Source organism: Monopterus albus, unplaced genomic scaffold (genome assembly GCF_001952655.1).
Source record: "Monopterus albus unplaced genomic scaffold, M_albus_1.0 scaffold113.1, whole genome shotgun sequence".
Lineage (NCBI taxonomy): Eukaryota > Metazoa > Chordata > Actinopteri > Synbranchiformes > Synbranchidae > Monopterus > Monopterus albus.
In genome coordinates this window covers 960,139-975,927 of record NW_018127993.1, presented here as the reverse complement: position 1 = coordinate 975,927, position 15,789 = coordinate 960,139, and the positions used below count along the sequence as shown (strand labels likewise).

Below are 15,789 nucleotides of genomic sequence, written 5' to 3'. Positions count from 1 at the left end.
GGTGTGTGTGTGTCAGCATGTGTGTACACCTGCTTTAACTTCAGTCATTTTTAAAAAGCCCTTAATTCCCAAAGAAACTCCTATTTAACTTAACACTTTTAACTTTGACCAAAGGGGAAAAAAGCCAGACTTTACTGACAGTTCAGGTCTAGTCCAAAATCTATCCAGTGACAGTACTTAAGCCTCTGTCTCCCTTAAAAGGTAGAAAGCAGCTTGATCTTCTGACTAAGGATTACAGGGAAAAATGACGGATTGTACTCCGCTTATTTGGGTAGTTTCTCCTTGGATTACTTAAATGTTCTCAGTAGTGTGATACAGCCGCAAGGCAGGTAAACCATAAATGACTCGATGGCCTTGTGTATCCACGCTTCTGGCTCCTCCAGCAGCCTCCTCATTCTCAGAGCCAGTATACGAGACACTGACTGGAACGACCTCCAGGTCAACTGAGGACCGGTGACGTAGGGATGATCATATAAGAGACATGGGATGTACCCCCTGTCTCCTAAATGCACACCTGTAGCAGCCATTCTGTTAACATGTTGAAGTCTGAAGCCCAAACTGAGCTAACTGGGTTATTTTTTCAAACTCTGGAAATGAGTTGGTGCATCTCATGACAAATAAACAAAACTTTATGTGTCAGGTGGAGCAGCCCTTTAATAGATAACTCAAAAATCTATCTATTAAACTATCGGCCTAACAGTGAAACTTGTCCCAGATTTGCTCTGGTCCACTGATGAAGGCCTGTTTTCTGAAATGCATAAAGGTAAGAGAAAAATACAAGTGGTAAACTAAAGCCCCTGTGAGCACAACATGTTTTTGATTTCTAGTGCTTCTAGTCCTTTGAATTGATTCACTGCTGTAACTGTAGAAGAGCGCCCATTCGAATGGAGGAAGCACACCCGTCCCGACTCTCTGAGTTATGACTCACTGCTGTTACTTGTCTTTTGTTCGTGCTGTGCTAGCATATTAAGTAATGCAGCATTTATTCTGTTAGTAATGCATGAGTCTCCACTTCAGCTAAACACTATGTTTTTGCCTTATCTCCCTTGTACAGTACTTTGTCTTGATATGTTGGTTTTGTATAGGTGGGCTTACCTTTGTTTGTCCTTCATTCTGCTACAACTATGCTCTAAGTCATTTATGTCATCCTGCCTGCAGAAATGAAATATCCTGTTTCTGTTATTATGCTCCAGGGTTTCAAACTTTTTTGAAAAGCACAGTCAGACATTCCCTGGTGCACACCTCAGCAAATCTCACAGGGATTCCTGAAGCATCCCTTCTTCCTCCGGAAATGACTGTGATTCCAATTATGAAGAAATATGTACAGGAGAAGGTGACTGTCATAGGTCCCATGGAAATATAATTTTAATTAATCTTGGCCAGAAATTGGCAGTTCGGGCACCACAACACTCATCATGGCTCCCTGAAGTAGATCCAATTTTCTGTCTCAATAGGCATTAAATTAGCAAGAACATTTCCACCTTCGTCACCCGGCACACATAAAAAATGAAATACATTTGGCTACGTGACATAATAGAGTGCTAATAATTGACTCACCACCCGAGCAAGGTACAGGGACACGATGGCAGGTGAAGCGCATTTGTCGGCACCTCATCACATGTGGAAGTGCTAAAAAGGGAAGAAATGTGAAGGTAGGCAGATTCGGGGATGTGCAAGTGAGGATGCAAACATTTTTGCTTTCGGTGTGAATTTTATCGGCTGACTCAGAGATCATCTCTGGATAGTTTTGAGAATACCAGAAAGTAAAACATTGCTGAATGCCTCCTTTGAGAGTAGAAAACTACCCTGGCTCATTAGACAAGTACTGTACTGTATCGGAATATGCCCAGCTTTATTGACCAAATTCTGTGCTGTAGCATTGGCTCTATAATAATAAGTATTATATAGACTCTGTTGTCTATTTACCTCCTCATTAGAACGTACCCTTGGCTGGCTAATCTACAGTACATGACCTGTGAGAGTACATTCTGAATTTTAATGCATGTTTTCATAAAAAATGGCCACAGCACAGTGAGATCATCGCAGAGACCCTTTACATTTCTTTGTGTCTGGAAGTTAGATTGTTACCAACACTGTTCCAACAAACCAATGATACACTGCAGCGACAAATGAATCCAACATTAGAATTTGATTTCCTTTAGGAAAACTCGAGCACATGCCAGTGAGGATAGGTTTATTCAGTGTGAACTTGGTGTGAGATGGTGCAAATACATTCAGAGTAACTTTGTGAAAGGTTCAGCCGCAGAACTTTTATCACCCCAGAAGTCACACAGCACGAAGGGAATATGACGTTTAACAGAGTTGTACAGACCTTAGCTATGACTGTAATCAGTAGAAATGGAGTAAGCTCATTTCAGATTTATTATATAGTTCATGCATGTGTCACCCTGACAGGCAGGGTGCTTCCATCTCTAAGTCTCCTGCCACATCAGTGTCTGATTCTCATCCACCCACAGAGCAAGGTGAATTGCTCCACATGTAGCACCTACTGTAGGTTATTAGAACTATCTCTTTTCTTAAAGTAGGGAAGTCTGAATGTTCTTTCAAAGGACGTTACCCATGTATTGTGCACACAGTGATTACCGGCTCTCCAAAAGAGACAGTAGAATCCAGATCTGGGAATTTAGAAAGCCTTGTCCAGGGTTTTTGATCCCCTGCCCCTTTCTTCCAATCCCTTTGTTCATGGTGACTGTGGGCTTTAGGTGTCGTTCTTGGGAAGCAGCATGTGAGGGGACACCTAATGAGGGTATCAACAGGAGCAAAAAGCTGGAACCAGTTGATGACAGTATGCTGTGCAACTTAATACAGGACTGACTGTACTGGAACACTGCTTCATGTCAGATTGTTTGACCTGTAGAATCGCAGCCTTCAAAATTCCTCTCTTTCCTGCTAGTATTAATTGATTTGAATGTCACATAATGATAAAACACATTTTAAATTAACTTTGCATTATTCTAAATAACAAGCTGTTTACCTTTTGTTAGTGGTTGTAGTTGCACAAATAACAATCCACACCAATCAGCCGTAACATTATGACCACCGACACGTTAAGTGAATAACAAATTCACAGATGCAGTTTGAGCCTCAGAATGACATAAGTGCCATCCAACTGCTGCACTGACTCCTGTGGACACAGAATTGGAGCAAAGGAAATTTGATGATCAGATCTAAACTGGGCTTTTGTACTTTTAATTCATAACAGTCTCTGGAGGCTTCCCTATGTGTTTTACACTCACAGTACTAGACAGAAATGATGCAACTATAAGCTCCAGGAAGATTTATAATAGGTACAATGCCTGGCTGTTTTTGTTGACAAACCTACAGCAACAACCCCAAGGACTTAGAATCTGGGGCAGAATCGGCCCAGCAGGTTCTTTCTACAAGATTCACTTTCAAGGTGGTCATAATGTTATGGCTGATCAGTCTATAATCACAGTCTCCGCAGCGTAGCTTTCATTTGTCATCAGATGTGACCCAACACTTCCTTTAATAGGGCCCCATTTGACCACAGATATTCACAGAATCCCTTCACTTCTTTAGCTTTTCCATCAATGATGAACAGCCCGCCTTAACCTCCATCCCTGTCATCCTCTACTCCTGTGCATCGTTTTAATTGGCTGAGGCTGGCACAACCTTCCAACCCAGCTGTTTCCTTACTACAGCCCATTGTAGCAGGGAAACAGCCACCGCTGCCGTCAGTAATTACCGCTGCTGTCTGCGATGATCTGTGACACAGCCGGCTGCCGCTGAATTACTCTCACCTCTCCCGTTTACTGTACCTGTCAATATCCTCCGTCATTTTAATACATTAGAGAAAAATTCTGGGGAGTACAGGACTGACCAAAAACTGAGGGCCTTTTAAGAGGCTCCTGCAAGACTAATGATAGTTAAAAAGCAATCAAGTGGTAGCAGCAGTCTGGGCAGTAGATCTCCATGTTTTATTGCTAATGCCCGGTCACAGCACCGCTGCTGTTTAAATTATTGCTATGTAAATCACTTGAAGTGCTTTGGTATTGGAAAGCAGCAGATTTAAGATTCAGGTGCATGTGCTAAGTAGACACTATCCCAATATTCAGGGAGGCCTTCATTTGAGGGACCAAGTCCTGCTATTCATCAGTGTGTCAGTCTACCTCGAGCTGGCACTACATTCTGAGAAGTGTGCTGGCGAAACAAATGAAGTTCTCTGACTCTCATAAAATGCTTATTCTGTATTTCTGTAAAACTAAAAAGTTCTGAACTAGCTTGTAGTGGAAGCACTTTTACCTCTGCCTCTTCTTTCTCCCATGTATTTTTAAGCAAAAACCTTTGTGCACTTCTGCTTTTCTAATGTAAGAGTATAGTTGCTTTAGTTGCTTGTGAATATAGCTGCCTCAAAGCTGGAAAGGATTTGCTTGCATATCTATAAACTTGGGATTGGGACAGTCAAGAAAAGGCTTTCTGGAATAAGTGACATTCTTCAAGATAAAGCTTGTTTAGTGGTTGCTGAAAAGACAGTGTTATCATTGTAATGTCATGGATGTGGATAGTGGGTGGATCCCCACCCAGAGCTGCTGTTAGCACAGGGTGGAGGCATGCCTTAGTACAGATCTTTGTGTGAGATGTCTGTGTCCTCTGCTGGCTGCTATACTGTATTACACCTACATACAGTGTGGAGACAAAGTTGAAGACTGGTTTGTGAAACCACTTTTAACCAACATTGACACATTGTTTTAATCACCGCCTGTTCAGAAATTGCGTCATTAGTGGTCAAACTAGGTGCATCTTGTCACATCTTAAGACCACTCTTACCAACCCTCTAAGGACAGTTGCTGCAGTTTGTATTGGAATTCCAGCTTGTGACTGTTAATGTGCTTATTACAGTAGAAAACTCCATTGTGAGAATTAATTGCTTTATTGTTGAAAAGTCTCTTGTGTCTTTACCAGCACACAGGCTTATATTTAATGCATTGGAAATGTATTCCCTTATTCCCTGGCTTATTTCAGTACAAATGTGTAAAAGAGTGAAGTTTTCTTTTTTTTTCTGTTCAAGGATCCAAATGGATTTCTCTTCAGCAGAAATGTATTGGTCACAACTGCAAATGTATGTAAGAAATGTTGTCAGTATAAGCTGACAGACCTGTAGTGTCTTTACATCACATGTCTTTCAGTAGAGATCCTGATCAGGAAGAAGTTACACACAATCTTAATATCCTGAGGATATTTTGCAGTTGCAGACCTGCTGGTATATAAAACTTATGATAAGTATGCAGTTTAAGAAATGGAACAAATTTAAAGAATGTAGTGAAAAGAGATTAGAACTGCCCCCTTCACCCCGACAGCCCCAGGGCTCTGATCATGAGCCTGCCGTTGTGTAAGCCAGCGGCCCTGCACGATAGACCTCCATTCACTCTGAGCTCAGTTAGGAAGTGGCCTTTATGTAAAACTCATTTTAGCATTAGGTGTTCATGTGTTGTTCATAACAGATTACAACATGATACCAAGTGGCAGACCAAGCTCTCTCCAAAATGAATATTCATTTTCACCCTACCTTGTCTGCTATATACACCATGTAGCAATTAGAAAAGGGCTATTTCATCTCTGACACTAAAATCTTATATTGTGTTATTAAATTAATTTTAACCTTCTGTTTGGCCACACTCTGATTTGCTTTTAGCCATTTCAGCAGTGTGCCTCTATGGCAGTGTTGGTCCGTTGGTCATTCCACCACTTTAGTCCAGCTATTGGATGGGTTGCAATGAGATCTGGTACAGCTATTCATGCCCTCCTCAGGATGAAGTGTGATCAATTCAGTGACTCTCTGGCTCGTCTGTTCTCAATGTTTTAGTCTAATACTTTGATTTATGACCAAATACCTGTATCAGCTGTTCTTTGTAACTGCTAATTAACAAATATTTGCAAGCTAATCTGCTAAGATGGTGAGCATTGTGCTTAACGTAGCCTTGCAGAGTTGCTAGCATGACTGTAGACCCATTGTATTGTTATACCACTGGGCCTTAAGCAATAACAGTGCCCACATGACTCATTCTTTCAGGTAGAGAAAAATATTTTTTGTTTCCTTCATTTTCAGAGAAGCAAATGAACATGTGAACAAGCAGATGAAATGAAGAGAGTCTGTGAAAGCACAGCTGCACACTGACTTTGGGGTGAGGAAAGGGGAGGGAGGAGAGTGAAGCGGTCATATGAACTGCTTGTATAGCTCCCTCCTAATGACTCCCACTGTGCCATTTTTACCAAAGGCAAGGATTACCATTAAGCCTGAGTCACATCTTCTCACATGATCCTCTATCCTGCCCAAGCTTTATTCACACACGTGCGCAGACGTGGGCACCTACTAAACGGTAGCTAGGGGAAGGGTGGAGGTCAGCGGAGCCGTGGGCACAGGACAAGCAGAAGAGATGTATACATGTTTCTGTTTTGTGTAGCTTTCATGCTGAGCAGGCTTTGTGTAGATCTGTGTAGAATTGTGTGTAGCCTCACTTTTTATGCAGCTTTAACCTAATGCACTTTGGCAAAATGAACAATATAGTATGCAGAACACTTAACACTTAAACCAGAAAATAATAATAATAGGAAGCATTTGTTTAGCTAAAGTTATGCTTAATAAGATAAATACTGTATTTTTCTTGCCTTGTTGCCTTTTAAAAGCCAATTTCAGGTAAGCAAACAAAGATAAACACAAGTAAATTCCACCCCTACTAAAAGTGCACCAGCCAAATCTCACACATCGGCATATTCTGAAGAAAGAGCAGGATTTTCACTAATGTTACAAGTATAACAACCAGAATTAGAGCACCGGTGCTTTTAATTTATGCAGCAAGCAAGCAGCGTGATGGTAATATTTGTATCCTAACATTTAATGTGTCAGGGCACCTCTGTGCTTTTACATTTAACCCCTGGTGTTTGTTAATGCTTTTGGACACACACAGGTCATTTGGCACTAGGTTTGTGTATAACCACATTAGCATTAGCACTGCTAGTGTCCTTTCACATTGGAATATCATGTTAGCTGCCAGTTATTAAATGCCAAAGCCAGGATTCCAGCAAACTGCTTCATTTCTAATGAATTTCTAACCATAGATTAGTAGGTGATATGACCCCTGATCTTTTAGTTATTCTTGTGTTTATTCTTTTGACCTAATATAATGTGCATTAATTTAAGGATAATTGAATAAATTTGCTTTTACAGATGAGAGAAATCCTCATATAGCAGCAAAGGAAATTGCTTTGAATTACGACTACCTATTTTGCAGCCTCTCTGTTTCCAGTGTAATCATAATAGCCTTGTATTGGCTCTACATCATATTCATGTACACTCATTTGCCACATTTATGGACTAAAGTGAACTATATGGAAGTCGGGCAGAGAGATGGCAAACATAAAACCTTCTTGCTGGCATAATTACCAGACAGTCAGTGAATAGCTGGCTCCTCTTCTCCTCAGTTGTGACCTTAAAAACACTGCAGTGCATCTTAGGTTAATAGCACTTTGAATTATTAAATACCCACAAGACTGTAATCACAATAAACCACAGAAAATTCATTTAGGGCCAGTATAAGACTCTTAAAGTCAAAATAATTGTAACTATTGCAGTATTCACATTGACATTTTAAAAAACTGTAGAACTCTCTGATGGATACTCAGACAAACGGTGATGATCATAACAACCTTAAAAGGCCTCCTGCTAGTTTACTGTGGGACCTGGGAACTGGACACACATCAGGAATGTGACTGTATTTTCAACTGTAGTTCATGAGAATAGGCTTAGGACTGGCTTTATGTGATCCTTGCAGCCACACCCCAATTATGAAATGATTCATGCAGCCTGGATTTCTGAACTCTGCCAACGTGAAGCGCATGTGACTGGGCAAGAACCCTGGCCTTTCAATACTTGGAAACATATTGGGCAAAAAATAGTTTTAGAAAACTGCTGTATTGTTACAGGATTTTATACACACAAGGAGTACATTTAAATGATGAATGCTCTGTTTTTCCAGTTTACATCTCTATCAATATTGATGGCCTCAGTTTCAACAAATGCCTCCAAGCACATTGCAGCTATGGCAGGTTTGCTCCAGAGGTTTAGAGCAAACTTCATCAAAAATATCCTCAGATCTTCTGCAGCAATGTATTTCAGTATTTGTTTTATCAGTGGTGGAAGGAGAGTACTCTTACTCGATGCTTTAGTTGAGTTGTAGTAACAAGTGAATACCCTGCATTCAAAACCCTACTTAAAAAGTGCAGCATTATCAGTTATGAATAGTAAAAGTATTTGTTTGACTGATCTATAACAGTGTTTAATTATTAAAATATTGATACTAGTGCATCACTGTGTAAGCAGCATTTTATTGTTCTTGCCGGTTGAAGCGGAGTGAGTTTTAAATACTTTCTATGCTGTTGCTAGTTCAGTCCTGTGGTTCCCAACCAGTGGTTCAGGCCCTTTCAAAGGGTCACATGAAGATGCCACAACTCAATGCTGCTTATTTGTAAGGGGTTAATGCCAAAAAGGTTGGAGACCATTGGTTCAATGTTTAATAATTACTGTGTCTTATTTTGCAACCCAAGTGGAATGTGCTGTACTCAAGTAAAGTACAAATACCTCAGACATGTACTTCTATCCCACCACTATTGGGACCTTCTAACTCCTAATAATATTGATTAACTGGCATTGTTGTTGTTGTTGTTTTAAGAAACACTGATTATCTGCTGCTCATTACTAAAATCTCTGGTCTCTGAAGTAAAACAGCAATGTATAGACACCTGACATGGGTTTTTCACCGTCCTGCACCCGCTTGTTAATTAGTGGGTGTTGATCCCCTTGAGGATAGCTGTAATATTAAACAATTAATGCAACTATCTATTGTAAAGCTTGACGTGAACCATGAGAACAATGTAGGACTTGAAAGTGAATCTTGTAGAAAGAACCTGCTGGGCCGATTCTGCCCCAGATTCTAAGTCCTTGGGGTTGTTGCTGTAGGTTTGTCAACAAAAACAGCCAGGCATTGTACCTATTATAAATCTTCCTGGAGCTTATAGTTGCATCATTTCTGTCTAGTACTGTGAGTGTAAAACACATAGAGAAGCTTCCAGAGACTGAGGACAGGAGTAGGTGGTGGAGTGAGAGAGAGCGTGGCCTTCCTGCCAAGTCAAACGACCTGAACTTGAACAGAAAAACCTTTGAGGTGGAGTCACAATTCTTTCATTTTATGGGGGGGGGGGCTGTCTGAGATAAATAGCACATTTGGGGTCATTTAGTGCTTTTCTGTCATGCGTTTACAGCTGCAGTAGTAGATAATGTAAACACATATATTGTATGTCTCTTTGCAAGTTGCTCATTCTACTTCCACCCGAATAGGTTGGGGAGCAGGTAGTGTCATGTGCACTGGTGTGACCTCGGTTCAAGCCCTGCAGTCAGTGAATCAGTATAGCCTATAATCAGTGATCCACACTGTGCTGCTAAAGTAATATCACTGATGTCCAGACACACAGAGATCCAGACATGTTGATTACAAGGACCCTGTCAAATTGAGATGTTTGTTCTTGGGATGACAACTGTCAAAATCATTCAGCTGTTTCCATATTGGTGTCATGGTCTACTAAGTCAGGAGACAACTAAAAATAGAGGATTCCTTCCGTTTCAGTTATTATAAAGTGCTGATATTAGTGGAGGTGTCTGTCTCCTGTAAAACTTGTCCAGGCCTTCCTGTCAAAAGATTCACACTCTCTCTCTGCAGAGAAAATATAGGGCACGATCATTTCATATTTTCTAAATGCTCAGCTATTCAGCGTTGCCAGACCACTGTGCAGTGAAATACATAAAATAAATATTGCATCATTAAAAATGGTCAGAACAGCCAGAGGCTGAACAAAACAAGCACAATATTTGCTCAGTAACCTGGATAAGCAGGTCAGGTTCTAGTATCAAATCTTCAAAATGATTCAAACCAGGACAAAGTCATTTCGTTTAGCTAAGTGACAGATGATGATGACTTGGCACAGGACAGAAGAGCAGTGAAGTTTGATAAAGTTAAATATGGACATTTAAAATTCAGGTTCTAGTATCAAATCTTCAAAATGATTCAAACCAGGACAAAGTCATTTCGTTTACCACAATGTCCACAAACGGTCCTGCGTGACGCGTCACGTTAGCTTCCTTTTCTCCATCCCCTGTAAAAAAAAAAAATGAAGTTGTGTGATGTGATCACGAGGGAGCCAGAAATGCCCGGTAGTCATGCGCTAATCCTGTGTTTAAGGCCGAGAGCTTTGGGGGGGACAGAAGCAGGGGCCAGGGCGCACGGGAGGGTGGAATTCTTTTACACACTCGGCTGAGAAAGTATTCACTGGTGTCTTCAAGAGATGCGTGTTCATTGTGGATAAAGGTTTAGCTGAAGTGTATATTTTCAGATACATATTCACTCGGTGGAACTGACTGAATCTGCAGCAGCAGTAAAAGTTAGACGATGTGGCAGCGCCGCTTCTTGATCCTTGTGAGCGCGGTGGTCGTGAGCGCCCAGTTCCCCAGAGAGTGTGTGACACCCGAGGGGCTCAGGAGTGGTCAGTGCTGTCCGTCGCCTTCTGGACTCAGCAACGACCCATGTGGCTCAAGCACGGGCCGCGGACAGTGCATGCCCATCGCGGTGGACACGCGGCCGCATGGGCCTCAGTACCCGCACGACGGACAGGATGATCGTGAGCGATGGCCCATCCGTTTTTTCAATCGTACTTGTCAGTGTAACGGGAACTTCAGCGGATATAACTGCGGCCGCTGCAGACATGGATGGACAGGGGTCAACTGTAGCCAGCGAGTTTCTGTTGGTGAGTTGGAACTAGTTTGATTAGGGTTAGTTATATTAACTTATGCTTCTTAGTCACAGAATTTGATTCAACGTCATTGCTCAATAGGACCGGAGCTTTAAGACGCATCAGTTTCTACATGGCAATATTTCAGAAAACGCATTTCAATGAAATTAACTAAATGCATTTTAATAGTCAGGGCAGCACAACTCAGAGAATGATTTTTGATAAAAGAGTTTAATGATTAAAACGGTCAAAGATTTGTTTTCTGTACTTAAAACGGATCCTACACTAACGCATGACTGGTTGAATTAACCCATGTTCCTCTGCTATAATCCACCAGTAAGAACAAACGTGATGCAGCTCAGCGCGGACGAGAAGCGCGCGTTTGTGAACGCGCTGGACCGAGCCAAGCGCACGGTGCACCCCGACCTGGTGATCGCTACGCGGCGCTATGCGGAGATCTTTGGTCCCGATGGGAACACCGTGCAGTTCGAGAACATCTCCATCTACAATTACTTTGTGTGGAGCCACTATTACTCCGTCAGTAAGACGTTCCTGGGCGCGGGGCAGGCCAGTTTCGGAGGAGTAGACTTCTCACACGAGGGCCCCGGTTTCCTCACTTGGCACAGGTACCACCTGCTGCAGCTGGAGAGAGACATGCAGGTGAGCTTTTGTGTGAAGAGGGGTGAGAGTTGGACTAATGGGGCTATAAATGCATTCACACAGGTTATGTCCGTTCTGATGTCTCTAGATAAAAGAAAACACTCCATGTGATGTTGTGTATGTGGTTGTGGGTAATCGTTACCTGACTGTTTATCCGCAGTTTTAATTTACCAGTACATCTCCGACCAATATTCGGCTTCAACCTGTCGCTTCCCCTGCTTGTTTGTTTTTCGTAATGCGTTTCCCCACAGCTATATTGTCGAGGAAACCATAATTGACGAAGCAGTGGCATGTCATAATAAGCCAGCAGCATGCAAAATGTAATTGTAAGCGTTTTATATACTTCCATTGGATTTAATAGGCACACCATCGATTCGGTGCGCAGAGCAGAGCTTTGGGAGGACTTGGTATATGCACCAATTATCAAAGTGATGGGTGGAGAATATTCCACATCCATAGAGTTGGTATAATTATCATATCCATCCAGTGGTTCACAATTAGGCAGGGTTGTTTTAGGGCACAGGCATGGAAGCTGCTGTACCCTGACGAGGATGAACAGTTTCAGGGAGAGCAATGAGGATGAACTCCACCTACTAGGATGACTGAAGAATGACTCAGCTCCTGGATTTTAGTGTGTTGGATTATCTTGATCAAAAACCTGTGAAGAAAATGTTTTAAAGGACAAAAACAGAGATGAGGTGTAAGACAGTGATTTACAGGTGTGAAAATAGTCTGTGATGCATACCTTTACTTACCAATCCTGGATCAACTAAGCAGTCTTAAAATAAGTCCAATAAGTTCGTTTTTTTCTACCGAGGCCAGACTTTATTTATTGAACTATTTGTTCAGCTATTGTTAGAGACTATCTTCCAAGCAAATCATCATATGTGAGAGCCAAGTTATTCTGGACCTTATCGTTACTAAATGAGACTTTGTGGATATTTTGATGATAATTAAGGGGAACAGCACTGTGTTGTTTATAGCACAATAAAATGAAGCAGCCAGCAAATTCCTGAAGGTGTTGTTTGCTTATACTGATTGTTAAAACCTCGGTGCTCTGGTCTCGATGTCTCATCCATCCATCCTATCAAACAACCAGGACATGCTGCGTGACCCCTCCTTCGCCCTGCCCTACTGGAACTTTGCCATTGGTGGAAACACATGTGACATCTGCTCTGATGACCTGATGGGTGCCAGGAGCAGTTTTGACATGAACTCCCTGAGCTCCAACTCCATCTTCTCCCAGTGGAGGGTCATCTGTGAGAGCGTAGAAGACTATGACACACTGGGAACCATCTGCAACAGTAAGACTGTTGTTTGTTTACACAGATCTTCTTTATTCTTCTGAGTGCACAGAAGTTACTGTAGTCTTTTATCGGTTTCCTTTTTCTTTCTCCTCCAAGGCACTGAGACAACTCCCATCAGGAGGAACCCAGCAGGAAACGTGAACAGGCCGATGGTCCAGCATCTACCAGAGCCTCAGGATGTGGCAGACTGCTTGCAGGTCAAGACTTTTGACGCCCCACCCTACTACTCCACCTCCTCTGAAAGCTTCAGAAACACCATTGAAGGTGAGTGACTGCAAAGACATTTCATCCTCTGTCTGAGTGTCACAGAGCCTCCATTTTAAAGTGTTTTCATGTTGTTTTGGCAGGCTACAGCACCCCCCAGGGAAACTATGACCCCATGGTGAGGAGCCTGCACAACCTGGCTCATCTGTTCCTGAATGGGACAGGAGGACAGACCCACCTCTCACCCAATGACCCCATCTTTGTCTTGCTCCACTCTTACACCGATGCTATATTTGATGAATGGTTGAGAAGACACAGTCCAGGTGGTTTTTAATCCTCTTGTTCTTCTGGTTTACTTTATACTACCTGAACATTTTGCTGTTTAATTTTTAGTCTAATGAGCTTTGAGACTAACTTGCAGTATTTCTGGACAGGTTCATCTGTGTATCCTGATGAAAATGCCCCCATTGGCCACAACAGGGGCTACAACATGGTGCCTTTCTGGCCTCCAGTGACCAACGCTGAGATGTTTGTGACTGCACCTGACAATCTTGGCTACTCTTATGATGTTGAATGGCCAGGTAGGCACAAACTATTTTTGTGGCTTTGCTTTTGAGTAAATGCAGATTACAAGGATAACCATCACCTAAGTCTTCCTTTCCAGGTCAGCCTTACACTCTGACTGAAATCATCACCATGGCAATAGTTGCTGCTCTTATGATAGCTGCAGTCATTTTTGCTGCCACCACATGTGCCCTACGTGCCAGGTCTTACAGGATGGAGGGCCATCAGCCTCTGCTTGGGGATCAGTACCAGCGGTATGATGACGCCAAAAGCCAATCTGTAGTCTGAGATCTGTGTGCACACTCACCTGTGTGCCTCTTCCCTTCACTTTCATGGTGACACAGGGCTGCAGTTTGTGTAGATTCTTTAAAATAATATTATCTTCTGGCTCTTTCTTTCAGCAAAGGTAGTCTCTCTTCAATTTTCACATTTCTGGAAAATGTATAAATGGAACATATATTCAAATAAAGTGAACGTTACCAAATGAAGTGCTGTATGATAGTGATGCCACCAGGTGGTGCTCAGCTCCAAGTCTGGTCAGGCCTTTAAAATTTCATGGCAATGTTTATGGTGATGTTATGTGGTGTCTTCATGCTTTGGTTTCATTCATTTTGATTTCAAAGATGATCAGCTGTGAAGAAGTGATTCAGCACGTTCTGTCACAACACAGTGCAAAGGAACAGGGGGCTGCAAAACCATTCAAACAAACTCATGAGCTTCTACCATGTTTCTAGACTGTAACACTTTTCTTCATCTGACAGTTTAGTTGAGTTGCACAATAAGGTGATGGAGCCACATCACCCACAAGGGGATGCAATGGTTTAGACTGAAACTCACATGTACAACGCTTGTTGGTGCTTTTTTGTTTGTTTATTATTAAGATAAATTGATTCACATGACCTGAATTGTTGAAAACTGATTAAGAGACATTTGGTGATGATTCAGAAGAAGTGGAACAAAATGCAGAACGCTGAGACTTTACACTCAGATGAAATGCTGCTTTTTGTCGTTTTCATTGTGAAGTAGTCATTAATGCTGCTTTGTGCTCAAATGTTGTTTCATCTGGGTACACATGATATAAATGATTCCATTTTACGCGTGCACACAGTGGTTTGTTCCACTTCGCACTGACATTCATATGATTAAAATGTTAAACAAATGGGGAGTGTTAGGTGCAGCCAACGCGTATGTTAAACAAATGGGGAGTGTTAGGTGAGCAACGCGTGATGTGTAAACCCTGAAAAATGTATGTGCACACGAAAGCGCTCGTTCCACGCCGCTCCCCGGCGTCAGCTCACCTGTCGGGTTTCTCCCTTTATGGGAGGGGTCTGTCCAGAGCGCGTTGGCATTAAACTGTCCCACTGCTGGTCGCACGCTCCGTTTGTAGCACTGCTGGTGTGACAGCTGTGAATTAGGTCCCATCGCTTCCTGCTTAACGCCGGTTGGATGCGCGTTTTCGTTGTAACTTTTAGCTACTTGGAATCCGCCTCTCCGTGCGCGTCTCCCCGCACACATCAGTGGGGGCACCCCCGAGGTCGCAGCTCTGCACTTTGCTCTTCTGCCTGCTCCAGATCATAGAGAGACAACGCACAATCTCCGTGACAGTCTACAATGGACGAAGCTTACAACGTCCTGCCTGACCTGAAGGATATAGAGACAAAAGTTGGTCGAAAAGTCCCGGAGAGTCTCATTCGTTCTCTGGCTGCAGGACAACATCACGACAAGCAGGAGATGGTAGCCCCGCTTGTAATGAACGGCACATTTCGTGATAGTTCTGCGGACTTGAAAAGGCTGGAGAGCAAAATGCTTTTCCTGAAGCAAGAAATGGTAAGCTTCTTTCTCTGTCACCTGATGAACGGAGCTAGTAAATAAAAGATGCCACTTTAGCCATAAATAATGCAAACCATATGGAAACAGATGTCGCCTTATTCCAGTCCCTTGTAATGTTTACCGACTTCTAATTATAAGCCAGGCCTTATTTCATAACTGTACATTAGTCCAAGCCATTTAGTTTTCTGCAAATGTGAAAAGGATCTTGAATATGACATTTTACGCATCAGCTCCAAAGCACAGTGAAGTTTAATTTGATATGTCTATTACATTAATAGGCAACCCGGCCAGGGCTCACAGGAAACGGCTGTGCTAGATGCAAAACAGGCCCACATGTCATCATGTGGTTGCAAAATGCAAAAGTGATGGGTGTTGTGTTTCAGCCGGTCAGTGGGTGAGAGCGGTT

At 42.4% G+C, this 15,789-nt stretch overlaps 2 protein-coding genes across 2 annotated transcripts in view; both read left to right on the top strand.

The window, feature by feature from the left end:
- Positions 1-10,303: 10,303 nt before the first annotated feature.
- Positions 10,304-14,364, top strand: LOC109966528 (5,6-dihydroxyindole-2-carboxylic acid oxidase). The gene is made up of 7 exons (XM_020611418.1): positions 10,304-10,833; positions 11,156-11,478; positions 12,578-12,782; positions 12,882-13,049; positions 13,133-13,312; positions 13,424-13,570; positions 13,654-14,364. Exons 1-7 carry the CDS (start codon positions 10,479-10,481, stop codon positions 13,839-13,841), a joined length of 1,566 nt encoding a protein of 521 aa, XP_020467074.1. The 5' UTR covers positions 10,304-10,478; the 3' UTR covers positions 13,842-14,364.
- Positions 14,365-14,868: 504 nt separating this feature from the next.
- Positions 14,869-15,789, top strand: part of lurap1l (leucine rich adaptor protein 1 like) — a 3,748-nt gene continuing 2,827 nt past the window's right edge. Inside the window, exon 1 of the mRNA XM_020611444.1 lies at positions 14,869-15,380. Coding sequence (XP_020467100.1) covers positions 15,165-15,380 — 216 coding nt within the window. The 5' untranslated portion in view covers positions 14,869-15,164. The remainder of the gene's footprint in view (positions 15,381-15,789) is intronic.